The sequence below is a fragment of the Musa acuminata genome, chromosome BXJ2-4, assembly GCF_036884655.1.
Source record: "Musa acuminata AAA Group cultivar baxijiao chromosome BXJ2-4, Cavendish_Baxijiao_AAA, whole genome shotgun sequence".
NCBI lineage: Eukaryota > Viridiplantae > Streptophyta > Magnoliopsida > Zingiberales > Musaceae > Musa > Musa acuminata.
In genome coordinates, this window is record NC_088341.1 from 45433475 (window position 1) to 45461339 (window position 27865).

The 27865-nt window shown below is 39.3% G+C and overlaps 7 protein-coding genes across 11 annotated transcripts; 3 read left to right on the top strand and 4 right to left on the bottom strand.

Moving 5' to 3' along the window:
* Positions 1-1035: 1035 nt before the first annotated feature.
* Positions 1036-3141, bottom strand: LOC135581284 (checkpoint protein hus1-like). Of its 2 annotated transcripts, none has more exons than XM_065106716.1 (6): positions 2965-3141; positions 2429-2874; positions 1714-1891; positions 1551-1633; positions 1402-1471; positions 1036-1322 (listed from the first exon to the last, which is right to left on the bottom strand). In XM_065106716.1, exons 1-6 carry the CDS (start codon positions 3014-3016, stop codon positions 1195-1197), a joined length of 957 nt encoding a protein of 318 aa, XP_064962788.1. In that variant the 5' UTR covers positions 3017-3141; the 3' UTR covers positions 1036-1194. The 2 variants fall into 2 exon arrangements, with proteins under 2 accessions (XP_064962788.1, XP_064962789.1); XM_065106717.1 differs by having other exon boundaries at positions 1036-1329.
* Positions 3142-3498: 357 nt separating this feature from the next.
* Positions 3499-4481, top strand: LOC135611220 (uncharacterized). The gene is made up of 3 exons (XM_065106718.1): positions 3499-3681; positions 3750-3955; positions 4042-4481. The coding sequence occupies exons 1-3, from the start codon at positions 3592-3594 to the stop codon at positions 4304-4306; spliced, it is 561 nt and encodes a 186-aa protein (XP_064962790.1). The 5' UTR covers positions 3499-3591; the 3' UTR covers positions 4307-4481.
* A 544-nt stretch (positions 4482-5025) lies between these two features.
* Positions 5026-9761, bottom strand: LOC103982378 (microtubule-associated protein RP/EB family member 1C). 4 transcript variants are annotated; one of them, XM_065106723.1, is made up of 7 exons: positions 9518-9761; positions 9245-9400; positions 6526-6632; positions 5973-6183; positions 5777-5890; positions 5381-5668; positions 5026-5269 (listed from the first exon to the last, which is right to left on the bottom strand). In XM_065106723.1, exons 1-6 carry the CDS (start codon positions 9623-9625, stop codon positions 5390-5392), a joined length of 975 nt encoding a protein of 324 aa, XP_064962795.1. In that variant the 5' UTR covers positions 9626-9761; the 3' UTR covers positions 5026-5269; positions 5381-5389. The 4 variants fall into 4 exon arrangements, with proteins under 4 accessions (XP_064962795.1, XP_064962794.1, XP_064962793.1 ...); XM_065106722.1 differs by having other exon boundaries at positions 5026-5273; XM_065106721.1 differs by having other exon boundaries at positions 5371-5668.
* Positions 9762-11200: 1439 nt separating this feature from the next.
* Positions 11201-14407, bottom strand: LOC103982377 (uncharacterized). The gene is made up of 2 exons (XM_009399298.3): positions 14030-14407; positions 11201-11719 (listed from the first exon to the last, which is right to left on the bottom strand). The coding sequence occupies exons 1-2, from the start codon at positions 14268-14270 to the stop codon at positions 11406-11408; spliced, it is 555 nt and encodes a 184-aa protein (XP_009397573.2). The 5' UTR covers positions 14271-14407; the 3' UTR covers positions 11201-11405.
* Positions 14408-15452: 1045 nt separating this feature from the next.
* LOC103983337 (low-temperature-induced 65 kDa protein-like) lies at positions 15453-17846 on the top strand. Its single transcript, XM_065106724.1, has 5 exons — positions 15453-15575; positions 15650-15862; positions 15918-16031; positions 16110-16604; positions 16687-17846. Exons 1-5 carry the CDS (start codon positions 15503-15505, stop codon positions 16746-16748), a joined length of 957 nt encoding a protein of 318 aa, XP_064962796.1. The 5' UTR covers positions 15453-15502; the 3' UTR covers positions 16749-17846.
* A 148-nt stretch (positions 17847-17994) lies between these two features.
* Positions 17995-25723, bottom strand: LOC135611221 (AT-hook motif nuclear-localized protein 9-like). The gene is made up of 7 exons (XM_065106725.1): positions 25560-25723; positions 24899-25317; positions 22802-22869; positions 20514-20579; positions 20340-20438; positions 18595-18756; positions 17995-18382 (listed from the first exon to the last, which is right to left on the bottom strand). Exons 2-7 carry the CDS (start codon positions 25290-25292, stop codon positions 18158-18160), a joined length of 1014 nt encoding a protein of 337 aa, XP_064962797.1. The 5' UTR covers positions 25293-25317; positions 25560-25723; the 3' UTR covers positions 17995-18157.
* A 675-nt stretch (positions 25724-26398) lies between these two features.
* LOC135611222 (uncharacterized) lies at positions 26399-27556 on the top strand. The gene has a single exon (XM_065106726.1). It carries the CDS (start codon positions 26678-26680, stop codon positions 27404-27406), a length of 729 nt encoding a protein of 242 aa, XP_064962798.1. The 5' UTR covers positions 26399-26677; the 3' UTR covers positions 27407-27556.
* The last annotated feature ends 309 nt before the right edge of the window (positions 27557-27865 follow it).

The window sequence follows — 27865 nt, forward strand, 5'->3', positions numbered from 1 at the left end:
TTATTTTCTAACAATGAAAATGATTTAAAATATAAATAATAAAAAAATTAGTCAAGAAAATATGCTAAAGATTTGTTTAAAAGATTTGTAAGTCTATGAATATTCCAAATAAATATAAATGATAAATTTATGTTAAATAATGGAATTGAAAAAACAGATAAAAACAATATAAAAACTTAATTAGAGGGTTAATTTACTTCATTTACATTCAAAACCGGATATTATGTTTACAATTAGTTTGTTATCGAGATTCATGCATTGTCTTAGTAAACAACACAACTAAAAGAGTTCTTAGATACATTAATAGAATTCTCAATTATGACATCCATGATGAGTTGGTAAAAGATTTTAAGTTGTATTATTATATAAATAATGATTAGATTGATTGTGCAAACAATAGAAAAAACACTTCATGTTTAACCTTGGTTCAAAAGTAATTTCAAGAACGTGTTACTCTCTGAGAGAGTAATACATGTTAAACAATTTGGCTCCAAAGAATTTTAACATATCACTAAGAATAAGAAAAATAAAGTAGACCAGGACAATAAATCTACTATTACAATAACTAAGACAATACATGAATCCAAACATGTTATCCAAGCATGAATGTGTTTATATTGTTTTTATCTGTTTTTTACCAGATTTATCACTCTTCTCATTTTTATAAGAGTATACGGAAAATTTTTATCTTTATAGTAATAAATCTGGATAACATTTTATTTCAATGTTATCATTACTCTTCTCATTTTTATAGTAATAAAATGTTATCCAAATTGCAATATTGCAAGATTTAGAGTAATAAGATTAATAAAAATCCAGACATGAATCCAATTATACCGGATAAATTTACTATTAACATTCTAGTTAAAATGAAGTTGACATCAAAATCCAAGCAAAACATGCATGTTATCCAAAGACAATATTGCAAGATTTAGAGTAAAACAGTAATAAAAAGAGAAGAGTATACGGAAAAAAAAAAATTTATCCAAAGACAATATTGCAAGATTTAGAGCAAAACAGTAATAAAAAGAGAAATAAAAAAATAAAAAAGTACCAGACCTTTTTTGACAAATTGTCAGATATTACAAGATTTAGTGTATATAAACAGATATATTGGTAGCCAATCTTATTGTAATTGTACCTAAATTATTTTCAAGAGCTTTGCAGTAAAATTTTAATATTCTTTTACATTTCTCAAGGGCCGGAGCCTGGGTCAAGGACCGGAAGCCTGCAGTAGAAGCTGATGGATTTATCTGTCAGTCGTGTCCCCGGAACGAAGAACTGGAATATCACTGTCAAGCAAGCACCCTGAGGAGCGATACCTGCATACTAGGAACTTTGTAAAATCAATATGATGGACACCATAGTAAGATAAATCATAACCAACCCAACATCCCTTACCGTAGAAGGCGGAGTCTGGCTTGGCCAAGTGACACTGCAAGCTCTTTGCAAGATGCTTCAGGCTCACTTGCTGTCGTGAATATAGAAAACCAATCAAGAGAAAGTCCAATAAAGGGAAAAAGAATCAAAATCTCTCATAGATTACAGACCACCGAGGCTCCTTCGCCCTTCTGAATCGCCATCTCAGTACGTGTCGGAGCGCTTAAAGTTCGATCACCTATCGGTGGATCAGCTGAAATGAATCACAAAGGATTATTCTTGAACTGAACTATCCTTTTGGTAACATAAAAGGCAGTGGAGGCAGCAATATACCACGCACACCAAGGACTCTCAACCTCCTGAACTCAGAACCAACAGTGATAAGTGAGGTGGACACCTGCAGATGAAGGTCACCGTACTGGGTAATGGCAACTGTGAGAAGGTCTCCAACATTCCTCAGCCGGTCCACCAAGCTCTGTAGCTGAGCAAGATCTTGGACCTGAACCATTGTCTACAAGAAGAAACATGGCAACTAAGCGATCAGCCAATTGATAGAATTTGAATGAGGTGGACATACTAAGCTAACTTAATCGAGTAGAAAACACCAACCAGAAAACTTTTTGGTTTAATAAAATATTTTGTGAAGAGAAAAAAAAAGAACAGAGAACCGAAATCCAAAATAAACAATTTAGCAAGCAAGCAGTCAATTCCAGCTCACAGAAACCGATCAAAACCAATTAATCAACCTAGAAAATCAACGAGCAAACTCAAATCTAGTACACACTTTCTTTCAGAAAACCACGAGCTACACCAATCATCAAATCTAAATGCAATTTTATTTTAAAAAACAGATTTTTTTTTTTTTTGGTTGCAGATGGAACAAGCAGTCAACATTAAGAGAAGCTCCTCTAACCCACTCTAGCTCTCTTTTCTTTTCCTTCCTTTCCCTTCCTTAAATTCTACATCTTCTGCACAAAATTGCCGGGTTACATTTAAAACCGGCACAATTTTAAGCCAAAAGAACTGATCTTGATTCTAATACCGATACCTGGGGTAGGTCCTGCGCAGCTTCCAGGGCGGACTGGAGCTGCTGCACGTCGTCCCGGGGTAGGGGCTTGGAGATGGGCACGTCCTGCACCACAGCGGAGACCCGCCCCTTTGTCTCGAACGTGAGAAACGGAGCGGGGTCGCGCGAGCCCGCGGGGAGCTTCTTCACGAGCTTGATCTGGATGGCCGCGGTGTCGTCCCGGGCCTGAGCCTGGATGGTGAGAGCGCTGCGGAGGGCGCGGTGTAGGAGGGCAACATCGACCGCGAAGGCGATGCGGCCGGCATTCTGGCTGGAGATTCGATAGTCTCGGAAGAGGACGTCCTTGTTGAACTGCGCCACGGACTGCACGCCGTCGCCACCGAGGAGGTTGTGGAGGAACATGGCGTGATCGGGCGTCAAGTATACATGGCAAATGCGTCCATGCTTGTCGAGGGCGGGGAGAAAACCTACAATAGTTATATACAGCAAAGAGCATGTAAGGTGTTTGCGGAAATGAGCAACAGAGATCGTCGCGGACTGGGAGAAGAGAAGCGTACGCTTGTCGAGGAGATTGACGCCGTCCTGGGTGAGGAATGCCTTGAACTTCATGGCTCTCTCGATCTGCCTACAGACATGAGATTAGAAGGGTTAGGAAACGAGAGGGATGATTTCCACGGTCCCGTTCCGCTCCTCCTCGCATTCAAGTCTGATATCTTTCCCGCTTTCCCATGTCGTGGTGTACTTGTATATATATATAAAAGGATCCTTTTTATAAGTATTTTAATTAATCTCCGGGTTTCCAGCTGTCATCACAACCTCATCAACCCGGAGATTAATCACAAAACCCTTTTGTTAGAAATACTCTTTTACCTCCCCAAATCTACCTGCCTTCCCATTGGGTGATCCGAGGCGAGATCAGACGATCGGTGGCATGGATACAAAGTGAACCGAGTAGCTAAGTTTTATCAAAGAAAACCGGTGGGTCCACAACTTTCTTAGACCAGCGGTAAATAACGTCACCAACAACCACGATGATTACAGTAACAAAACTCCAAACATCGGGGTCTCTGCCAGTGCTCGGGCCACTTCTAATTGACCTTTACGACCTCCCCCAACCCCACCGACGCCCATAGAAGACACCAGAAGGCTAGAGGGGGAGAGAGAGAGAACATCGACCCCGTACCATGGCGTCTAAGCTGGTCCTCATCCTCGTCTTCGTGGTCGACCTGATAGCCTTCGGCCTTGCGGTCGCCGCCGAGCAGCGCCGCAGCAAGGTGAGCCCGTGATCTCGTCCCCGTCTCCCCCTGAACCCGATCTGAGTTGATTTGGCCTGATGTTTCAGGCTACGGTCGTTATCGACTCGGAGAAAAACTACAACCACTGCGTCTACGACTCCGACATCGCCACCGGCTACGGCGTCGGCGCCTTCCTCTTCCTCCTCCTAAGCCAGGCCATCCTCATGGCCGTTAGCAAGTGCTTCTGCTGCGGCCGCTCTCTCGGCCCCGGCGGCCCCCGCGCCTGCGCCCTCCTCCTCTTCCTCTTCTCCTGGTACATACGCATCTCCTCCTGCAATTATCTCCAATGAGCTCAAGTTTTTGTTCTTTGATCTGGATCTGCGGCGGTGGATGTTGCAGGCTGACGTTTCTCATAGCGGAGGCGTGCTTGCTCGCCGGGTCGGTGCGTAACGCGCACCACACCCGCTACCGGAACATGTTCTTCGACGGCAACTTGTCGTGCGAGACGGTGCGCAAGGGCGTCTTCGCCGCCGGTGCCGCCTTCGTCCTCTTCACCGCCGTCCTTTCCGAATTGTACTACGTGTACTACGCAAAGGCGGCCCGCAGCTCCGGCGCGCCTCCTTACGGCGAAGCTCCCGCCGTGGGCATGAGCTCATACCGCTAGATCTGCTCCGATCCGCTCCTCTTTCTACACTCTGTTCAGTGTTTAGTGTTTAGGCCGATCAGAGACATGGATTTGGTGTTTGCAGTAGCTTCTTTGGTTCCATGATTTTAGTGGCCACACCACATTGTGGGCTCTTGTTATTATACGATGGCGATGTGATCCTTGATTTCTTCTCCTTCCTTGTTGTTCGGTCGATGCTCCAAGCCTAATTGCATGATATGCTGCTTGAAATGTGACTTCTTGATGGCCATTTGCGAACAGTGGCTGAGGACAAAGGTGGAAGAAACTGTGCAGTAAACGATCAATGAGGGTACTTCATGAAGAAGTCTTCTGTGGTAGCATCAGATTCTTCCTCGACACGTGAAGCTATACTGTTGGGAGCATTTTGGGGTTTCATTTCAATATTCAGTGTCCTATGTATTGCATTTAGGTGAAATTGCTTTGCTGGTTGCGTCTATAACTCTAAGAAAATTTCATATATTAATATAGTGATCCTAATGGATGCATATGCTCGTGATTTGTTAGAACTAATTATTTTTAAAAAATGTGAATAGAAAATTAAACAGATTTGAGAAAACATTAAACGGATAATATACGCAAAAGAATAAATAAAAAGTTTGAAAAAGATCCAAAGGTGCGTGAACCTAATCTTTATAGGAACGGGTAATTCATTAATTCCTTTCCTAGTTATTCAATCCAAGGTATTTGAATGGCCAAAATTATGAAAGCACGATAGCTAAAAATTTATCCAGACATTATCCGAAGATAACATGAAACAGCATGATAAAGCGAGTACATATACTTGAAGGTTCCATCCTAATCCATGAGGCCTTAACTCACGATAAGTCTCCTAAATCATCGAGGCTTGTAGTTGATGTATACAGATTAATTTGGCACCGAGTTTCACATCAGGGTAACATATGAAATTCCAATTCAGTGGCAACATTCCGTCGTACTGAAGACCTGACTGGAAAAAAAGAATTAAATTGTCAGGGAAACAAATAACTTAAAATGAAGCACATAAGAGAACTAAACAACAGCTTGCAAGAGAGCTATTTAAGCACCTGACTCAACTCAAAGTTTTCAGAAATTTGTTAGCGGTGAACCACAGCAGTGCACATCGGAGATGTCGGAAAGCCTCTGTCTTGGGGACAAGGTCGAATTGGCTGCCATGTCGAACTCGAGGGTACAGATATCCTTTCTCTTCTGTGTTTCCTGTTTTGGTTTTTCTTCAGATGTCTCGAGGATTGGGCTGAGCGGTGGCGATCCACTCTGTCTCTGCGCTATCATGGCTTGTGCTTCTGCCACAACAGATGAGCTATCATCTGTAGCATACAGGATCTTCTGAATGGCACCAACAATCTGCATAAAAGTGACGTATTACGCAATCAAAATATTTCTTCACCCAAGTTCCTTCGTTGATTAGCATATCCCCTTCTTAATATAACAAAAAAGAGAAGTTTGACTCACAGGTAGATGCTCAATCTCAGGGTTCTGGCACAAGATCTCGATGTCCCTCAGTTTACCAAAGTAGAAATCCCTTTCTTTTTCAAGACTATCCACAAAAAGCTTCAGCTCTGTGATCTGCGTTTTGCCTCAGAGGTTTAAGCTTAGTTCCTTGGCAAATTATCCTGGAAAACAAAGTTTCATCATCAAGCAAGCTTACCTTTTCATCATATGCTTGAGATACAGAGGTATCAGGTTTTGTGGCTTTATGTGATGCATTTCCAGCATGAGCATCATTCTTTTTTGTGGTATGTGAGGCTTGAGTTTTAAGGACAGCAGACGAAGATCTGACTGATGTTTGAGAAGGTGCTGCCCTCTTATTCGCTTCTTTTCCACCTTTACAAGAATCTCTTCTCTCCAGAGCGTTATAACTGGAAAAGAATATCGCAGAAGATAGATATTCACAAAGTTATCTTCCCACAATGAAAGCAAAAATGATAATTGATCTTGCTGGCGGAGTAATAACAGTGTCAAATGTTCATTTGATTGTATGAAAACATATTTTTCAATGAACAAAGAGAGATTATATTAACCAAGAACCTGATGTCGGTACTATCCAAGAAAACAACGATATCCATATATTTTACTTTCATCAATAGAAATTTAAATTGTTGCTTTTCTTATTGCACATTAATATTCTAAAGACAATTTTTTTTAATAAAATAAAGTGTTATAAAACTGAGTAAGAAAGCAGAAAAAAGAGAAAAAGTTACTTGTTCAAGACACCGCCATTAACAGAATCACAGTATCTCTTCATCCACTGCATGAACTCCAAATTATCCAGGGGCCTTCCTTTCACAAGTTTGTTGACTTCAATGTGCTGACGATAGAAAGAAATAAAAAAAACACATTCATCAGAATTCCAAAAAAGAATAGTTAATTATTGCCGAGAATGACCTTTCATCAATACATCTGTTCTAACCAATTATGCCAAGGAACTCTCTTTGTTGACTTGTGATTCCAAGAAGCTAGGCAGAATAATTCATAATTTCTCGTCCAACGCATTCAGCAAAACACGATGACAATTCTATAAAAATAATTTGTTAATTGCATATGACCAGTATCTTAGAATTCTTTAATGATATACAAAATATCATATACGTGTAGTGTGCATTATCAAATCCTCAATCTTGTCAGTAAGACATAGACTATCATAGAAGCATAGTCCAGGGAAAGTAATTCACCGTTTGCTAAATTTCTAGATAGAATAGAGCAATGATTTAAAAAGGCACTCGGGCGAGGCAAGGCAAGGCCCAAGCGCCTCGCTTCACTTCCAAGTGACGCGCTTCAAAGAGGCGCCGCCTGAGCGCTCGCCCGAGCCCAGGCGATGGGCGCTTCGGGCGAGCACCTGGGTTAAACCAGGCAACCGAACCAGGATTTTAGATCTGGTTCGGTCTCTGGTGTTTTAGTTGGTTCAATCAAACCAACTAAAATCGATATCAGCTGTCGCTGCCCAACCCTAACCCTGCTCGTTGCCGCTACCGCTCTTGTTGCTCGCCGCTATCGCTACTCGCTACCGCTACCGTTGTCGTCGCTCGCCGCTCCCGCTGCCTCTGCTCGCGGCTGCCGTTGCCGCTATCGCCGCTCCCACTGCCGCTACTCGCCACTGTCGCCTGTCCCGCTCTCACTGCCGTTGCCGCTGTCGCTTCCTCTTTTCTTAGTCAGCACCCCCTTACACTCCTCTTCCTTCTTCTCCTTCTGAATACTGTTAACAATATACTAATAATAGTATTTGAATTTTGAAACTTTTTGTTAATGTGACATTATGATTTTGTATTTTAGATTTTTTTAATTTAATAGCATATTTTTATTTAAAATTTTAAATAATTATATTATATATTTTTATATTTTAGCGCCTTGTTTCGCTCGAGCGAGTGCCTAGGCAAGTGCCTAGCGCCTCGGACATTTTTAGACCTTAGCGCCTTTTGACGCCTAATGCTTTTTAAATCACTGAAATAGAGAGATTCAAGAATTTAAATTGAGTGAAACCTAAAAAAGAATGCATGCATCAAATGACAAATTCATTCGGAAAGGCTTAAAATTTTAATCCATGTAATGGAATTACACAAAATTTAACTCTATGTATCTCATATTTCTATCATTAGATTTTTAATTATTTATAGAAACGACTAGAAAATAGAAAAACACTACCAAAAACTCATTCTATATGAAATATTGGTTAGACCATCCATGCATATTGTGGGCCCAGCATGACAGGTAGTACATATGGCATCATCCAACATTCCCACCTGCTAATCTCCTTCCATGTACTGAATCACAGATATAGTCATATGGCCAGCAGTACAACTCTAGTTCCATGTATGTGTTGAAATGAAATGCTCATTCACAGATATATTTTTAAGACCACCATTTATAATTTGATACAGAAAATAGGCAAATAAATATTGTGTCCAGGTTTGATTTGACAGAGGTCGTGATTTTTTCAGGGCAAACGAAGGCATACAGTATGTTTTAAGAGTATATGTAATCTTAAATTGGTCGGCTAGAATCCTGAATAATATGGCATTCAAATCAACAGTATTCCCTTACATGTTAATCAAACTACAAGATCGTTTATATGGTTGCCTAAAGTGTTCTAGTCTACGGACAAACCATCACTACATTGTATTGCCATCTTCAGAACTCGTAATAGCATGCATAAGCAGACAGCCAGACACTATGATTGACAAGTTAAAAACAGTGCAAGGAAGCAAATCTTTGCAAAATTGCTTTCGATTTACTAATTTCAGGGAAAAATAGTCATTTCGAACAAATAATTCCAGAATATGTGTCCATGGAAAACAAATACCTATTGGATTTACCAATTTGAATAGAAGAATATGTGAGAAAATAGATTTTGCTTTGATTAATTTTGCCAAAATCAATTATGATCATGTTTATTAAAACATGTATTAGGGAGGAATCATCACGAATGAAAAGGTTTTCACAGCTATGGCCATTCATTTCTCAAACTGGCCATTCTTGGAAATCTTCAACACATGTTCGATGAATTTCAAATGTGATTTAGAAAAGGTTTCCGTCAGTTACAGAAAATCACAAGCATCAAAAGATTGACATGGTCGCAATAATCATCATATTCAAAATGAAAAACCACCCTTAATCATCAAAGAAGAGGGACCAAAAAAACATCTTAGTGCAAGACATTGATATGTGAAAACGTCACAATATTTGCAACCACATCAACATATATATAGCCACACAAGGCACAAATCTTAAAAAGTTTTGTTAGTCCCTTTGACAGATTTCTCAAGAAGCTTTGAGATTCCTACATATCGAGCCCTAATGGCTGATAAACCAAGAAAATACTACACAAAAATGAAATCCTTTTATTGCACGCATTAAAATTCGCCATTCAGCTCAAAGAAAAGGAAAAGGAACAGGGAGAACACAAAAGACAGAAGAAGGGTAGACCTTAGTGATCTTGAGTTTGTTGAAGACATCCTGAAGGACCTTGTAATTCTGGATCATCTCGTACTCGCTCTTGGCATCAAAGTTGACTTTGTGCATCGGCACGATCCCTGAGTGGACGGCGTCCATCAGCTGACACTGCACCGCCCCCGACGCCGCCTGGGAGCCCCCAATTCGCCCAGAGCCGGACCCATCGATAACCCAACACAAAACGATTCATTAAGACGCCGTCTCAGCCGATCTAAATAAACAACAAAGGATCGACAAATGACTCACCTCTTCGACCTTCGAGAGATTGAGTTGTAGGGTGGAGTTGATCCACGCCAGGATCTCGTTCCGACCGACGAAGTAAGCCGCATCCATCATCCCTATGTTGGTCGCCATTGCTACGCCAATCGATCGAGGGGTTTCGCTTCCTCTCGCCCACTCTCTCGGTTAGGGTTTCGAGTAGGCGAATGGAAAGAAGCGCAGGCCGAGAGAGAGGGAGCGGGATTTTTGTGAATTTGAAACGAGCGATACCGACGACGGCCTTCCTCATATGCAAATGACGTTTCTCTTATTCCGAAGCTGACCCTCGGAGGCAAGGATCGGACGGTTGAGAGAGCATATCAGGCAGAGCCAGTGACTGTAAACTTAACATTTCAGGTTTCGATAAGGGCATTTTGGTAGATTTGAATCTATTTAGAACGGTTAAAATTTCGCTTTACAACTGGCACTGTTTAAATTAATTTTGTCGATAAAGGTCTTAAGAATTAGGTCTAAGGTTTCTTTTTTTTTTCATCAAAATAAGTTTTAATTAATTATTTGATCTCTTTTCTATTATTTTATAAAATAAATATCAACTTTACAAATAAAATAATTAAAAATGAGACTTTATATTTCATTCTTGTGGATGACTCTTTCACCAAAACAAAGTTTTATCGTCTCCTATGTCCTCTCGATAAATTTTTTGAATTTTTAATTAACTATTTAACTTATTTTATATTTATATGTTTTCAACCATATACATCTATGATACTAATAAATGAACTTCATTACATTTGTCTGAATCAACCTAAAAAATATGTCTTAAAAATATCTAAAATAATTAAAAAAAATAAAAAATATATTTACTCAATTATTATTGAGTAGTTTTTGTCCTCTTGTGGCGAAAGATGTAATTGATGATAAGGAGTCTGAGAATACACTTACTCAACCTAAAAACATATCAAATTGGACTTAAAAGCCTCTGAAATAACAAAAAAAAAAAAAAAGGAAAAGGCTAGGAATTTATTATGCAAATATTCTTACCCATTTGTCGTGCAAGACGGACATGTATTCCATAGTTACATCTGTTTTCATGATCAATTTGAAAACATATCAAATTAGACTTATGTCCCTAAAATTACCAACAAATACAAAAAAGACTGTAGAGATTCACTGTAAAGATATTGTTGCTCATTTGTGATGCAATGGATACATATTTCGAAGTTACACTGATAAATGAATGAATTTACACTCGCCTATATAATCAAAATTAAACTTAAAATCTCTAAAATCACCTATAAAGAAAAAAAATTTATAAAATTCTTATTTGAGATGTTATTTCCCATAAAGTATGATAACATGTATTCCTCCGTCACAAAGTGATTTATTAATCAAAATGAATTTTTTCCATTAGTTAAGGATCTATGTTACAATATGGAATGCGTCCTCTTATTTGTAGAACAAGATATGTATGTATGACCTATCAAACACAGTCAACTTAATGTTAGGGGTGTTCATTTTCAATAAAACTTGATGTTGCTACATGATGGATTTTCGAATTACCCTCTACCATTTGCAACACATAATCCTGTTTAATCATTTCCCTCCTGTGCCTATCCAACACCAGACCACAAAGTCTAAGAAGATATGGGAGCAGCAAAATCCATTGATCTTGCAGTAATTTGTCAGAGCTACAACCATATCACACACAAAGACTCAAATATCAGCAGTAGGCATTGCAATTACATGAAAAGGATGACAAGTACTGCTAACTCCTTCCAACAAAATATACACAGTACACTTGGGAGATAGCTAAAGGCAAAGATAATGTTGATTTACATACATAAATGGCCTTCCCAAACTTCAAAAAGATTACTGAAACAAGTTCATCTCCTTGTTGGAGGAATACACTCGAAACTCAGATGAACTTTTCGATAGATGTGATCAAAGTACTTTCTGGCACCGCCCCAATTACAGCATCTTTCTTCTCACCATTCTTGAAGATCATCATAGTGGGGATGCTTCGAATCCCATATTGAGAGGCTATATCCGGGTTTTCGTCAGTGTTGAGCTTGTAGCACTTCAGCTTTCCTTCGTAAACCTTCGACAATTTGATAACAAGTGGCTCAATCATTCGACATGGCCCACACCATGGGGCCCAAAAGTCAACTAGAACTGGGATATCCGAGTCCAGGACGAGCGACTGCCATGTCGCCTTACCCACTTCTGGAACTGTAATACGAATAAAAAGTGTCTGGTAAAAGATGGAGCTAACAAACCTGGTAAAAGATGGAACAACATGGTACATCCACTTGGGCATATAAAAATCCACAATACTCAGACACAACAATTTTTTTACCGGTAGAGGCAGATCATTAACCTTATTACCATGTGCAACAAAAAGATTATGAAAGAAGAAGCCTCGTTCTAAATTCATAGCAAAGAATATTACCATGTTTATGTTCAGGACTCATGCCAGAATATTGTCATGACACTATAGATCACTCATGGAGGTCAATTGAACTTGCAGAAAGAGAAATCAAATGCCTACTAAATTAGACATGCATACACATCAATTTAGATTGTAAGTGGTTCCCTTGAAACTCAACTCAAACAAATGCCTAAACCCTTAAGACGATAGAGCAATGTTCAACAATTAGATTACAGATCAGCAGATCAAGATTTGGATGCATGATGTTCTTTAGAAGTCTATAATTCACAAGCAAGATAAAAGATTTGTATATGCCTTTACGAACATGATCTTATATATTCACAATCAAATCTATCACTCTTGCAGAATCTATCATTTACAAACAACTTTACAATAGTATATACCTCAGGGACATCATTACAATGAATTATCTTTCGTATAATAGTTAAATATATAATAGGTATTACTTGATGTGACTCCCGCATAATATATCCACGATATAACCTATTTGTAGTAGAATTTTCCAAATGTAATGTCTATCCACAACTACATTGCTAAAAATGCTCAAGGTTAAATTTCTTAGAAGTGTCTTCATTTATTTCCATATACCATCATAACCCTTCTTACTTTCCATGTGGGACTAATGAGGATGACACTAATTGATGAAAGACAAACGCATGCAAATTTAAGTATGTAGGGAAAGATAGAGAGGGAGAGAGAGGGAAAGCAAAAGATAGTAATGAGTAGCGATAATGAAGATAGATAAAAGAGCAAGGGAGAGAAGATAATACTGAACTTCTTTAATTCCTTAGCATCATAGGTAAGGATTGCAGCTTACATCATTCTAGGATGAGAATCAAACTTGCTTTGGATAAAACAATATCAATCATTTCTTCTTTCCTTTTTTGGAAATGACATATTTCCATACTTGTTTTGACAAATAATATTTCTTCATGGGTAACCTTCCACAAATATTTCTGAGATTCCAGGTATTCTAGGGCTTTTCTCACATCAATTGCCAACTTATGGCCATCGAGATTCATGGATATTTCAGATTAATAGGTAGGAGTAGAGCTTACCTCTCTTTTTGTCCTCTTAAAACAACCCAAAATGATTAAAGTTTTTCTATCCAGAATCATCTTAGATCTAATTCCCATTACTTTAGCAGGAATCGCGTATTCAGAATACAGAAGTGGAAATCAGTGGGACTTTTGATAGAGTAATATCATTCTCTTTTTTTATTGACCTCCTGCAGGGAGGTCAAATACAAGTTACAATTCAACTTTTTGGTTTTGTTAAATTATTTTATTATAATTTGTATCAAATAAAACAAAATACACACTGTATGATCTGAACCTATGACATAGGGTTTGGAAGTTCCACATGCTACCAAACTCTAAGAGCACTTTCTTATGCTTATGACAAGGGATAAGATAGTCATATAAAAAAATGAACTTTTTTATCCCAATGCATATTTCATAGAGTGGAATCCTTGATCAAACATGGAATCTCCGATCAAGTGAAAGATTTATCTCACATTTTTTTCGTGGAATCTCCAATCAAACCAGATTTATCTCCCCCCTTTTTTAAGTTTGTCTTTCTTTTCTCATCTTTTTGGACGATCTAGGTAAGTAAGTAATCTAGAATATAAAAAATATTATCATATGCCAACTTATGATGTTTACAGAGAAACCTTTTCTAAAACTGGTTCCAAAAATAAGTTCAAAGAAAATAGCTCCTGCATCTAGAATAAACGGAAGCTATGAACTAAAGAAACCTAAATCTCGACCTTCATATGACATTGGGGCATCAAAGTAGATAACAAGAATCGCTCCTGGAGGGCAGAGACATGTGAATCCGATCACGTTATGTTTCAATTGCTACAACCCACAACAACAATGCTGCCATACCCTCACTTCCAAGTTCCAAGCTCGTTAATTTGATCATTCGATACACATAGATTTAGTTTCATCATCTTCAGCAAAGACAAAAGGCCAAAGATTAGTTTCACCCTAATCCAACCAAAGAAACCCACTCCCACCTCGAGTGAACCCTAGGCAAGGCATACGGACATGAAACACAAGAAACGAACAAGAAGGAGAAGGCCATACGCTGAACCGCCGTGTCCTGCGCTTCGCAGACCACGGCTCCACTCCCGACGGCCCTCGGTCGGGCCGGCGCGGCCGCCCTGACCCTCGAGGGAAGCGGAGAGCACCTCAGGCCGCTAAACCGGGGGAGGAGGAGCCCCGACCGACGAGAGGTGCGAGGAGAACGAGCGGAGGCCAAGGCAACGCCGCGGGAAGGGCAAAGGACCGCCAGCGGCTCGAGAATGACGGCGGCGGCGGCGGCCATAGTAGATGAAAGCAGAGTGGGTTGGAGGGAGAAGGAAGAGGATGTATCTGAGAGAGAAAGGGAGAGGCGGAGGGGATGCGATATAAGATGTGGAGGAGATTCGGAGAGGGCGGGAGACAGTGAGATCACACGAAATGGTGGTGCTAAGGTCATACGAAACGGATATGAGTGGATGTGCCCATCCACTAAATAACATATAACCAAATTGTGTCTACGGTTAAACGCTACGCTATATAATAAAAAGTATTTTATTTTTATTTTTCAGTATCCCTTAAAACCCTAAAAATTAGAAATCCAAAATAATATTCATCAAATTATAATTTTTTTTAATATAATATTTTTTTAATTTAAATAATTAGTATTAAAATATTTTTATATTTTTAAAATTCTACTGCTAATAATAGGATGTCATCTGAAGAATTATGTGGTAAATAATTTATTTTTATCATTTATTTTTTTTCAAAATATAGTTATCGGAACCAAATCGATCGAATATAATTTAAATATAAAAAATAAAAATTATATGTATAAGCAATTGAAAACACTTGAATTAGAAAAAAAAAAGAAGACATAAATGAAAACAAAGATAATTTTGGTGGTCGTAGAAACTTGTCCATGCATTTCGAGGAGCTTTTCTGCAGCCACAGAATAAACAAAGATAATTTTGGAAGTGACACTGACTTTGAAGGAACAGAACATTTCTTTCATTTTATGACTCACCTTATATTGCATTTCGTGGCTTACTTGAAGCCATTTTCACTGTCTGTTTTCATGTTTAAGCTCTTAAATATAATAATAAATATTTAATATTTAAATAAAAAAAATATAAGGAGAGAAATTCTTAATTATGATAGCGTATTATTGGTCAGAAAGGATATTTCTCCATAGTTCTTAGCTGCTTCAATTTTAATTTTAATTTTCAGAAAATGATAATTCGATCGAAGTGGGAGAAATAAATATTAAATTTACATTTCAATTTATTTTCCTATCAATGCTTATCCATTCGGTCGAATTATTCCAACGAATGAATCTATGACAGTTCGAGCCGGTACGAAACCTCCGACACGCGCCACGTCTTCGGAGCGATACCAACTACGCCACTCTTCCTCCACGTGTCCCCCTAGGTGGCATAAGAACACGAGCAACTGCATCCTCATTCCCATGCTTTGCTCCTCCATTTATACCTCTCTGCCTCGATTCCAATCTCTTTCATCGGAATCTCTTTCCTCGCAATGAACGTCGAGGTGGCACCTGTGCACGGGCATGCGCGCGAACTGGAGCCGGAACGACGTGGTTTGCATGCAGGTACGGTCGATGACATCCATGGCGTTCAATAGTGATCTGGTGCTGTTTCTCCTGTTTAATCAGACTGCACGCAGCCATGGAAGGCGAAGAGGAGCACCACGGAAAGAAGCCGGTGTTTGAGAAGGTAAAGGAAAAGGTGAAGAAGATCAAGGACACCATCAGCAAAAAGAAGCATGGCCATGGCGACGACAACCATGACGACCACCGCGATGTAAGCGAAGAAGAGGAAGGCTACGAAGAGGATGACGAAGAAAGACTCGACGACCCTGCGGTCCGCGGCGCCACTGGTACGCCTTCTGTCTCACCTGCTCACGACTCGTAGTTGACGAACAGGAATCGCAGGCCATGCCGGTGGCGAGAAGGCGAGAGATGTCGAGAAGGCGACTCTGAAAGACTACGTCAGGAGCTTGGAAGAGGATCCTGCTGCTCCGATGTCGGACACTTCAGCCCAAAGAGGTAAAAGCATGCAGTAAGAGACTGAAGTTAGCTGGATCATTCTCGTTCCTCGAGTTACAGGCAGCTGTTGTGCGGCAGGTGGGGAAGACATAGGGACGTCGCCCGTGATCCAGGCCTTCGAGGCCATGACCGTGACCGACCAGCCGCCGGTGAAGAACGAAGTATGTGGAGTCCACAATATATCGGAAGAAGAGAAGCCGCCGAGCGGCACCGATAAGATCACAACAACAGCGAAGGCCCCATACGAGGCGGGGGCGTGTGTGATTGAGAAGGTGCAGCAGGGGGACAGCTCAACAGAGGGTGGCAGTGTCCGTGTTGGATCCGGAGTCCGAGTGAAGCTGGCGGAGAAGCTGAAACCTGGAGAGGAGGACAAGGCACTGTGCGAGGTGATATCGGATGCGATACGGAAGAGGAGGGAGGGGGCAGAGGCGGCGGCGGCGGCGGCGGTGACGGATTCCAACGCGAAGAGTGGAAAGTTGGGTATGATGGGGCGGCTCAGAGGTGCCGTCACATCTTGGGTTGGCGGACGACGAGAGTCTCATGCCTCGCCGTCGATCGAGCACCAGAGAAAAGGTAAGTACACAATAAAGATGGAAATCACGAGATGCATACCAATCTTCAGGTCTTATTACTGCTCTTCCTGTTGGTGTAACAGAGACGGAAGGTGATCGACCGCAGGAGGAGATCCATGAGCAGGAGTTGGAGGAGACGGAGTAGAGGCTGTCGGCGTGCTAATGTTGCATACTTTCTCATTTACTACGCTGGGGCGTGGGAGGTCTCTCTCTCTCTCTCTGTGGTAATACGTGTGGCTTGTGTTGTTTTCGTCGTCGTTCTGCTCTGTTGCTGCACCGGTTGCAGACTTCGTTGTGTAATAGTAGGCCAAATTGGGCACATAACATGAGAAGCAAACCAGATGGGTCATTACAGAGTCGAAAATTCTTGCGAAAACGAGAAAATTTAAAATTAAAAATGTATATTAAACATGAAAATTTAGAATCTTTAAGATATCGGAATTTTTATTTTTTTATCTTATCTTTTTGTAATTGATTGTGTAATATTTTGTATTTATAATGACGTAAATTGAGGACTTTGATTTTATTTATTTGTAGAGGTAAAATGAGGTTTTTTTTTTATATTTGGGGTAAATATTTTCAAGATAAAATTTTATGTGATTACAAAAAGAAATTTAAATCTATGCTATTTATTTGTCTTGATCAATTGTAAAAATTATCAGAGATTTGAATGTTTTTATATGAAAAATTAGTTTGATGAATATATTTTTTTGAAAATTTGGTGTTTAATAAAAAATATTTTATATTTTTTTTATAAATATGAAGTTATTGAAATTAAAAATTTTAAATTAATATGATTTATGATGATATATATTAGGGGGATTTCATCGAGTTATTTTTTATTTTATTTTTGTTAATTGTGATCTCGGTAGGGTTTGGTGTATGAAGTTATTTTAAATTAAGTTATTTTTTTTTATTATTATTTTATCAATTTTTTTTGTTCTTAGATTTTTTTTACTCTTCTATTATTTGTCTCTCTCCTCTAATTCTTTCTCTGTATTATTTTCACCCTTGAGTCTATCCCGACTTAGACTCCTCTTTATCTATCTCTTACGGACTAAAAAAACTTAATAAAAAATGATTCAAAACTTGAAAAATAAAAAGGATCCTAACAAATTATCAAAATTATTTTTTTGAAACAAAAATAGTTATTTTTTATTAATTAATTGACATCGAGACAATCCTTTTCGTCAATCAATTTTTTTTAATCGATCATCTTATCTCATGTTATAATTAAATCTCTTAATTATTTTTTTTCTTAAATTTCCTTTTACTCTCCTATTATTCCTCTCTCCTCTCCTCTCCTCTCCTTCTTTCTCTGTATTATTTCGAGGTGATAATAGAGGAGAATAAAGAAAAAAACTTCTTAACTTATAATCCCGTTAAGCATCTGAATTTTTAATATATTTTTTTCATTATAGAAAAATAAACTCAAGGTACTCGACTCTTCAACTATTGTACGAACTCAAGGGCTCACTGGAACCGTGCTAGTTACGTAAGGTCTGAGACTCGCTAAAAAGGACCAACACAATCTACGCGTTATCAACTAAGGTGCTACCCATGGGTTAAGTCGATGTTAAGATGAGCACCCGTGTCCAGTTGCTTCGAACTTGACCATCCTCTTACTTGAGATGGGGAAAGGTTTTGAGTCGGAAGCGACGATGGCATCCTCTGCTGACCATCCTCGTTCCAATGTTCGGATTCAGCACCCGATTCATGTCTGGCTATGCCTTTGTTCTTTGCGTTCGATCCCGGGTGAACAAAACTCCCCACAACCACCTAGACAAGAATGACTAGAAGAATATTATTAACACGTTGGAGCAAGAGGCAAATGCAGAAACAAAGTTCGTACGAGGAAATCAAGTTTTCCTTCCTGTCCCTTTGAGAAACAAATCAGACGAAGGTCTGAAGATAAGCATCGATCTAAAAAATAATATCATCACGACTGCATGTCGTAAGGACAATGCGTCTATAAGGAACGAAGTGGTCACCTGTACAGGATTCGAAGCTAATAGCGGTCCAGCAACGCTGCCGCCGATTACCCGGCCATCGAGACCAAACAGAGAGATGTTAAGCCACCCACTTCGACCTTGTGATCCACCGGTATCAGAGACCATGTATGAGCCCGATAAACAAAGTATTTCATAGTGACCCTGTATTAAGTTGAACAAGATGAACAGAGTTTGGTTTAGAAACTTCTCAGACCAATATGACAGACACATAAACTTGATGAGCACAAGGCAACACATAAAGAAAATATATATATACACAGCAAATTGCATTCGTATTATTAAAGCAGTCAGGAGAAAGAACTCTTAATTGGATGACACACCACGGCTGCAAAAATTACTACTTTCAAATTTTAATCCATCTTAACTATACTCTTTTGGCTATCAAAATCTAAATTCCTAACATCTCAATTATAAAGATACTGTGTACAAGTAAACCACTCTTGTAACCAATTCCTTAGGTTGGACTATAGACAAAATATCACCTTATTAACTAGAGATCAGAGGAAAGGATAAACAATTTTTTCCATTGTTGAGGTGTGGACAGATCCCAAATTAATGTATGGACATAATTGACCCAAATTTAAGGATCCAGTTCAATGATGCATTCACCTGTTCCCAACTAATCTCTCATGAGTCCCGTTACTCATTAGACATATTAAGTCAATCCTTGATCAGAAGTGAAAATGATACTAGGTGATTCCAATGAGTTCTTGGCAACTTTTCATCGATGCTATCAAATTCTAATGCATCCAACTGATCTAAGCTGAGCCAACTAAACCTAATGATGGAAATCCATTCTGATATTTCACAACTTACCTGGGCAAAATTTTGCTTCTACCTGTCCTTTTCAATGGAAAGCATCATTGCGAATTATTTTCCTTTCATGAACTTCATTCCTACTAAATACTTTTTTAGAGGTCATCATATTACCAGAATATAACAAAAGAAGTTTGAGGCATAATAACAATGATCAAACAAAACAAAAACACTCTTCTAATTGTGAATTCCCTGAGGACCTATGACACTTATGTCATTTCTTCTTTGATTTTATTTAACACATTTATCCATCAAGCATTTCACTCAGTTTTATCTTTCCAATACCAGAATACAATTCATCTAGCAATCTGGATGACAATTTATTACAAGAGGGCTCCAAACCATGTGTCTGCCAAACAAGCATCTAAAATATTTTCTATCAATGTAACTACTAACCTCCTAAATAAATCACGCTTAACTTGCTCAACATCCACATTTTCCATAGCCTGCATTTTTTTTCCTTCATTTGTGAGTCAGTTCTCCATATCTAGGATTTATTTCCCAGACCATAACATCTCACTCTAAAAGGCATGCAGTCAAAGACTTACCAGCTTCCATAACCTGAGAGCCAATTTTAGCCTTAGATCAACATAAGTATAGGAATCATCAATCTATCGAACTGTATTGTATACGTTAATCTTTCTCACTTACCCGTAAAATGAACTTATCCTTAAGGTTATTGCTGGTTTATAGTCTTGCCTAAAACAGAAAAAAAATAAAGTTCCCACTATTGCTCATCCATGATTGATAACCAATGCACACTCGAGCCACAGTAACTTTTCTGTAACATAAAATGAGAAAACAGAAATGCAACATTATCAATGCCCAGATGATCTGATATTAAAGGAAAATTTAATCATGGAGCAGCCAGTATGCTGACTAAAGAATCAAAATAAAAATTTTATAACCTTGTAAGTGATAGCGTCCCCGGAAGTTGCATAATGACAAAGGGTCGCAGTGGAAACTACACCACTAGCTGAAAGGATACAAATAGCCCTTGGTCCCTGCTGTGAAAATGACATAATCTTTGTTGCAATATCCTGCCAAACAGTGAAGAGTATACAAATCACTAAGGCATGTACCTCCTGCTCAAAACCCTCTTTGGTAGGAATCCAGCCAAGACTAGCTTCAGAGGATGATGATATAAGCTAGACCCATGCCATTATTACATGAGGAAGAAAAAACAGTTGCAAAATGGATCATATTTCTTGTACAAGCATAGCAGAGTTACAAAAACGTTTGTTATGGATGAAAGAAAGACTACATCAGGATGGGAATAGTGGTATTGCATCGCAGTAAGCTTCTGTAAATGCAAAATGTTGTATGTATGATCAAAGGCACATAATACATGATGCTACTGAAACCAGCAGCTGCAGTATGGCTATTTACTCATTTGCCTGAGATAACCATGATGATGATGATCAATATTGCCACATTCTGAATCACAACATTTGATGTCCATGTGAACTAGAGCAATTCAATTTATTCCTTTTGACTTCGACTGTGAAGATATTATTCACTGTTCTCCTGATAATAAATTAGGACCTTACAGCTTGTCATTGTTCTTTCTTTAGAACATAAAAAATAGAATGCATAACATAAATATCGACCCGTATAGACCCGGTATACGCGGTATATCAATCCGATAGGGGACCGATACGCAAACCACCCTCTACCGGGCGGTACCATAACCTGACCATGTATCGAGCGATACAAGGTCTATACCGAGCGGTAACGGTCGAAATTCAACCATTGCCGACCTGTACTGATTGGTAACAATCGGATTTCGACCGTTACCGATCAAGGGTTGAGATCACCCTATTTCAAACGGTCAAATTGACCATTTGAACCATATAAACCCTTTCCTCCCATCTTTCAACTCATATCACTCTCAATCTCCTCAACTCTCTAAAACTTATTCTCACTCACATTTCTCTCATTTTCATATTTTCACTTTCCTAAACACAACAAAGTTACGATTTGTGGATTAGATCAAATTTGAAAGGATTAAGAGGAAGATTCCCTAAGGTTAGAACGTGATGGAAAGAGCCAGACAACATCGAGTCAGACTGCTCGAGGAACTAGAGACGCCCAAGTTGAAAATAAAGTTTTGGGTGACCCGACCATCACATTCGTCCGTCCAATGTACAAAGGCAAAGGCAAAGGGGAAGACAGTAGCATCAGTTGTAACGTTGGAAAGAATCGAGTCGGGTGATGAAACACTTTCTCAATCGCATTCAACAACCCGCTCAATCCACAAACATGGAAACGACGTGGACAACAATACCTCACAATTTGAGGGTATTGCATGGACTAAGGAGCAGTATTTTACATACTACCACCTATTCAAATCATAGAACTCGACGAATTAATGGTTAAATTTATATACAAAAGGGGAAGGGGAAGGAGAAGGCAATGGATGCTTTTGAACAGATACAACAGAACCTACATGACGTAGACATAGTGCAAAGCTCATCGTATTCACAGTCGTCGTATCATTGAGAATCTTATAGCCAAAAATAGTGCGATGATAGTTGGTTATACTTCTCCGAGCAACAGTACGATGATCGATCTTATGATATAAAACAATAGATCAATGGTGAAAGTAGAAGTTCTGACATTCTCCATGCTTCACACTAATACATGCCTTACCTCAAAAGCCGCCTCAAGTACATGTGATTCACGATGATTAGACTACGACCATCGCTACAATGATGCAGCAATAGCATATAGTGTATCAGTATACTATGTCGTGGGATAAATTTCAGGATTAGGTCCGATAAACATATCCAATTGATATACAGATATATAGGATCGAGGATCTTGAACCACCGCCCATTGAATCCTATCATTCTTTTTGGTAGTAGAACCAAGTATATTCATTATTGATTACTTGATTCATTTGAATCTTAAAGTTTAAGTTGTTTAAAAAAAATCTAACAATTCAAATCATTTCTTTGTAGATAATTCAATATTAACGAAAGGACGATCCGAAATGTATCACAAAGCTACTTCTCAAAGTCCTAAAAAAATATGTGTCACTATTCTTTCCAAATTTATATTATTTTCGCTAAAATTATACTAAATTTATATTTATTTTCAACTTAAAAATCCTAATCTATTAAAAAAAATTAAGCTATTTTTTATTTTTTTGGGCGTATATGTACCATATCGACCATTGGTTGGTACACCGATACGAACCATTAAGGTGAACCTTAATAGAAACAATAAAAAAGGTACAACAATCAACTATCTTCAATCTACAAAGAGAACAATTAGGTATCTCACAAAAATGTAAAGAAACTAGCAAGTTATTTCAAACTAGTAGTTACAAAGCACTAAAAGAAGAAATAGAGGATGCAAATCATACCTCTCCTATGGCAATTGTTATCACATGTGGAATAAGATCTGATCCAGCTGAACCAGAAAACCATTCCCCTTTGCAAAAAAGTAATCAAATTGGAAATCAGACTTGGACATAACAGTCAAAATCATTCATTATTCAAATAAGTAAATAAAAATCATGAGTACCATAGAAATTAATCATAAACAAAGCATAAAAGAAATTAGCTATATGAATTCAAAAGAACAGGTAAGAATATTTTTCATGTACAAGCCAATTATATTCCATTTCATGGACAAAAAAGGTAGACACAACTCGAATCGTGGGACAATATAAATGCACAAGCTCTATATGGTGTTGTCACCGGTTTGATATAAAATCACAGAGTTTTACAAGGAACCAAAGGAACCAAGCTAAGAAAATAAATTTCTTCCCTGATCAATGATTTGGTACAGTGTGATTTACCAAAAGTTCATATCTGCACCTCACTCAATGCAAGGTTTCTCCATTGACCATGGAAAGCCCATCATCGAGGTGAGGAAGCCATAGCACCAAACAATCTAAAAAAAACAATGTATTTCAACTTTGTCCAAGAATGGCCTATAAGTTATGAATTTTGCACGATCAGGATCTTGAAAATCAATTCTTAAGCATGTCTACAGGTTCCCACACAAACTTCATCAGTCCTGACAGAAGACAGGACATTCCTAGCACTTGGACCACAATACATCCGAAGTTTGTGATCTTTTGAGGCTTAGCTAATAAACATTATGTTGGAGGTAATGGTAATAAGTAATAACAATACAAGGGTGCCAAATCCCACTATTGACAGTAAACCAGCATAAAGAACTGAAAAGATGCTAATACAGCAGACATGTCACTGGGAAGCAACTTCCAACAGGAAAGTGAAAAAACATGAACTGGGCCTCCAACTTTTAAATGCTTGCTCGAATATCAACGCGTAAAATAACATATATCTAAAATGGTATGTGGGTGAAAGCCAACAACCGTAGTTCACATTTGTTAATGCAAAGTATGAACACAATTCCTTGATATATCATTTAGGATATTATTATTTGTAACCCCTTTTTACTATTTACAATACATTTTAAATTTTTTTTATATTTCTAAACTATATTTGTGCAAACGGATGTAAATACCCTCTTCTGCTCCTTCTTCCTCCTCCTCCTCCTCCACCTCCTCTTCTTCTTCCCCACCTCTTATTCTTCCTTCTCCTCCTCCTCATTCTCCTCCCCTTCTTCCTCTCCATGGATAACAGCGTCGAGAGGGCCACGAGTGGGGCTAGACAGTGTCAAGCGGCGACGGCGATGGCAGCGAGCAGCGTCAGTAGTGACAGCATCAACGTCAACGGCAAGGATGAAATAAGGGGTTGTAGAGAAGAAAAAAAGATAAAATCAGTAATACTAGATTGTAAATAGTAAATTAATATATATATATATATATATATATATATATATTTTATTTTTTTTTTTAAAGGATTGTCAATAGTAAGGGGGTCATGAATAGTTAAAAGGGACGTGTGAATAGTGAATAAGCTTCACAATTTAAGAATATATTCTGAAACCAAAAACCCATAGCAGAGGCAGTTCTCTGTTGAATGTCAAGAATCATAAAAGGCAGGTAGTACCTCAATGAAAAGCTAAAGTTACATAGTAAAAGTTGATTCATCAGCATTACATTTAAAATAATATAATGATTAAAAAAAACAAACACTGGCATCAGAAACTAATCCCGTCTTTTTCAAGGAACCATTTTAAAATTTAATGGAAAATATTGTACTATATATACCAAAAATTGGCAACAAATAACCTACAAGGTACCTATATTTCACCATGTGGCTCATATAGAGTGCCATACAAATTGCACAAATTCCAGAAAAGACAATTAAACAACAACAGTATCCAGAACAAAGAATTGTTTAATAAAATCTGCATTATATTCCTATTGTCTTGCTAACTCACTTTTGTCTCTGCATCACCATTCTTCTATGGTGTTGGCATCAAAATAATAAGACTAATGATTTAATTGAGGTCATGATATCAATTCTTTCATCGGTAAAGAATAGTTTTTCCCCGTTGTCAAAGGTGTAACGTTTTAACTCACCATGTGAAGCCAGCTTCTGTTTCCTCCCGGTTCCCGGCGGACGCCCTCTGCGTCGCTTAGGAGTAGCAACATCTGGGCCGCCAGACATCAGAGCAGGACCGGTAGAAGATGTAGGCGAGAAAGCCAATGCCACCGCCCCGGCCGCATCTGGACCGTACTTTCTCGGCCTCCCCCTCCTTCTTTTCACCAGCTCCCCCCGGCTCACTCCACCACCATGAGATGACAGGACTCCCGACAGTGGTTCCACTTGAAACTCAGACGATCTGATGCCGGAGGAAGGCCCGGCCAAATTCAACCGGTTGTCAGGTGGTGCAGCCACTTGCGACCCGAGTTGCGCACCGGCGTCTTGGTCGGCGATTTCCCGACGCATGAAGTATGCGGCCGGATCCGCCATCACCACAACCCTCCTCCTATAAACCCTAGAAACAGCAAATCCGTCAGGATCCAAAATTTTGTTTAGAAGAAAGACTAGAATCCGAGAACAAAGTTCCTACACATTTGTCCATAATGGCCTAATTCGCTACTAAAGAACAACATGAATTCTCATCCTTCTTTCGAACGTAACCAAGAACAGGACAACGGAACAGGAAACCTATGCGCCAAAAGAGATGCAACTATTGAAGCCAAGAACAGGTTGGGAAGAAAAATATAGAAAACACACCTTTCAGCCCTTTCCCTCGCCTCCTCTATCTGTAGAACGAAGAGACGGCCCCCTTGTTTCTTCGCTCCTTCACTCTCTCCGAGGACAAGAACGAAGAAGAGAGAGGCAATGGGCAGGCGAAACAGAAGAAGGGAGACGGCACACGGAGTCGAAACAGTGTTAGAAACAATATTATCAAGGAAAATAAATCATGATAAGGTTATTATGATTGTTTTGATATTTCAATAATATATTATTATATTTTAAAATTATAAAATTTATATATTATAATTATTATGAAATTATTGATATAAATATTTTATTGATTGAAAAATTATATAATTATCATATTTTATAATCTGTTATATATATATATATATTTATGTTAATCATTTTTTCCCCAAAGAACGAAAGCATTTGTTCTCTCTTTAACGAAGATTATTTAATGTATACCACAACGATATATTGACGATAGATCGAGTGATAACAAATATTAGTTTTTTTCTATTATATATTTTTCATGAAACAAATTTGAGATAAATATATTCATCAATCAATCTATAGCATATATATAAAGTATATATCTTTGATATCATTAAAAGAAATTGTTATTGAGGCTAAGCTACCCTTTTCATCACTAATTGAGATTCCGTTAGTAGTTGATGTTGAATTATGGACTCTTGGAATAAAAAGTCGGAGATTAAAAACACGTGAAGATGACAAGAAATGAGGCTCTCCTACTGAGAGCAAAGCGCCAATAAAATGAAAAAAGAAATACTTGATATTTTGTAGGAAAATGGTTCGACTATATTGATGCATAACTATTTAAAACGAGTTTAATTATATCCGCATATTTGGCGGCTACAGTCAACGAAACGTGCTTGGTCGAGGATATACCACGCAGTCCTGTGGATTCCACAACGCAAGTCCCCACGATTCCACGACGCAGCCGGCAGACCTAATTCTCCGTCACCACATCTTCCTCCATCTGCTCGCCGTTTCATTCCGATCACCTAAGAGAGCTTCCTTTTCCCTTTCTTCCTACGATTTGCCCTATCACCGATCCGCTTTCTGTGCGAACCTTACCATCAAAATCCGATTTTTCGATCAGCAAGGAGCTATCCGACAGAGGGCGCACGATGTCCGGCGGCGGCGACATCCGCCTCCCGAAGGAGGACAACGACCACCTCACCCGCCCTCCGCCCCACTCCCCCCGCCGCCGCCGGTTCCTCTCCTTCCGCCACGTCAACGCGCTGGCCGTCGTCGCCGTCCTCGCCGCCAGCGGCATGGTCCCAGCCACCGACCTCACTTTCGTCCTCTTCTCCTTCGTCTACCTCCTCCTCCTCTCGGCCACCGCCTTCCCGCCTCTCGGCCCCCCGGGCGCGGCTGCCGACCCGCCCGTCTTCGGCGCCCGCAACCGCCTTCTTGCCGCCTACGTCTCCGTCGGCGCCGTCGTCGGCCTCCTCCTTCCCGCGGCCTACATCCTGGACGGCGTCCTCGCGGGGGACAAGGAGGGCATCAGGGCTGCCGCCCCGCACGTGTTCCTCCTCGCCGCCCAGGTCTTCCTCGAGGGCGTCACCTTCTCGGGCCGCTTCTCGCTGCCGATGCGCGCCTTCGTGCCCATCTTTTACAACACCAAGCGGCTATTCACCATCGTCGATTGGCTGGCGAGCGAGGTCGGGAAGGCGGAGGGCAAGCACGGGGCAGGGCGGCGGCTCCTAGCGGGGCGCGCGCTCGCCGTGGCCAATTTGGCCTTTTGGGCCTTCAATCTCTTTGGGTTTCTGCTTCCGGTTTACCTTCCCAGGGCCCTCAAGGGATACTACGGTGGGAATGGCAGCAACAATAACAACACTAAGGTGAAGGATTAGACAAAAGATAATGATAAATATGACTAAGCATTCTTAATGGATGCTATTAATATGAACTTGAGTTGCTTTTGTTTACTCAGGCATTTAATCTTTTCCCCTTTATGCTGTCTTTCTAAAGTTTGTAATAAATGAATGGTTAGAATTGTATTACTTGTTCTTGTCTATATATATATATATATAATTTCATCTTATAATTTTTTAAATAATTACTTTTTGCTCTCCACCCTATCGTGCCCTCTCTTCACTATACTGGTCATCCTATTGGACTCATCTAGTGATGAAGGTATAACGATATTTATTGGACCCATGGTGAAAGTATAATCTTGTGATCCCTTATGTGCGTGAGAGCGAGCTGGCCCCCCCCCCCCCCCTCACTTTCCTTGCTTGCGGTTGATAATGAGAAGAGGGTGTAAGAAAACTATGAGATAATGAAGGGATATAAGGAGATTATATAGCTCC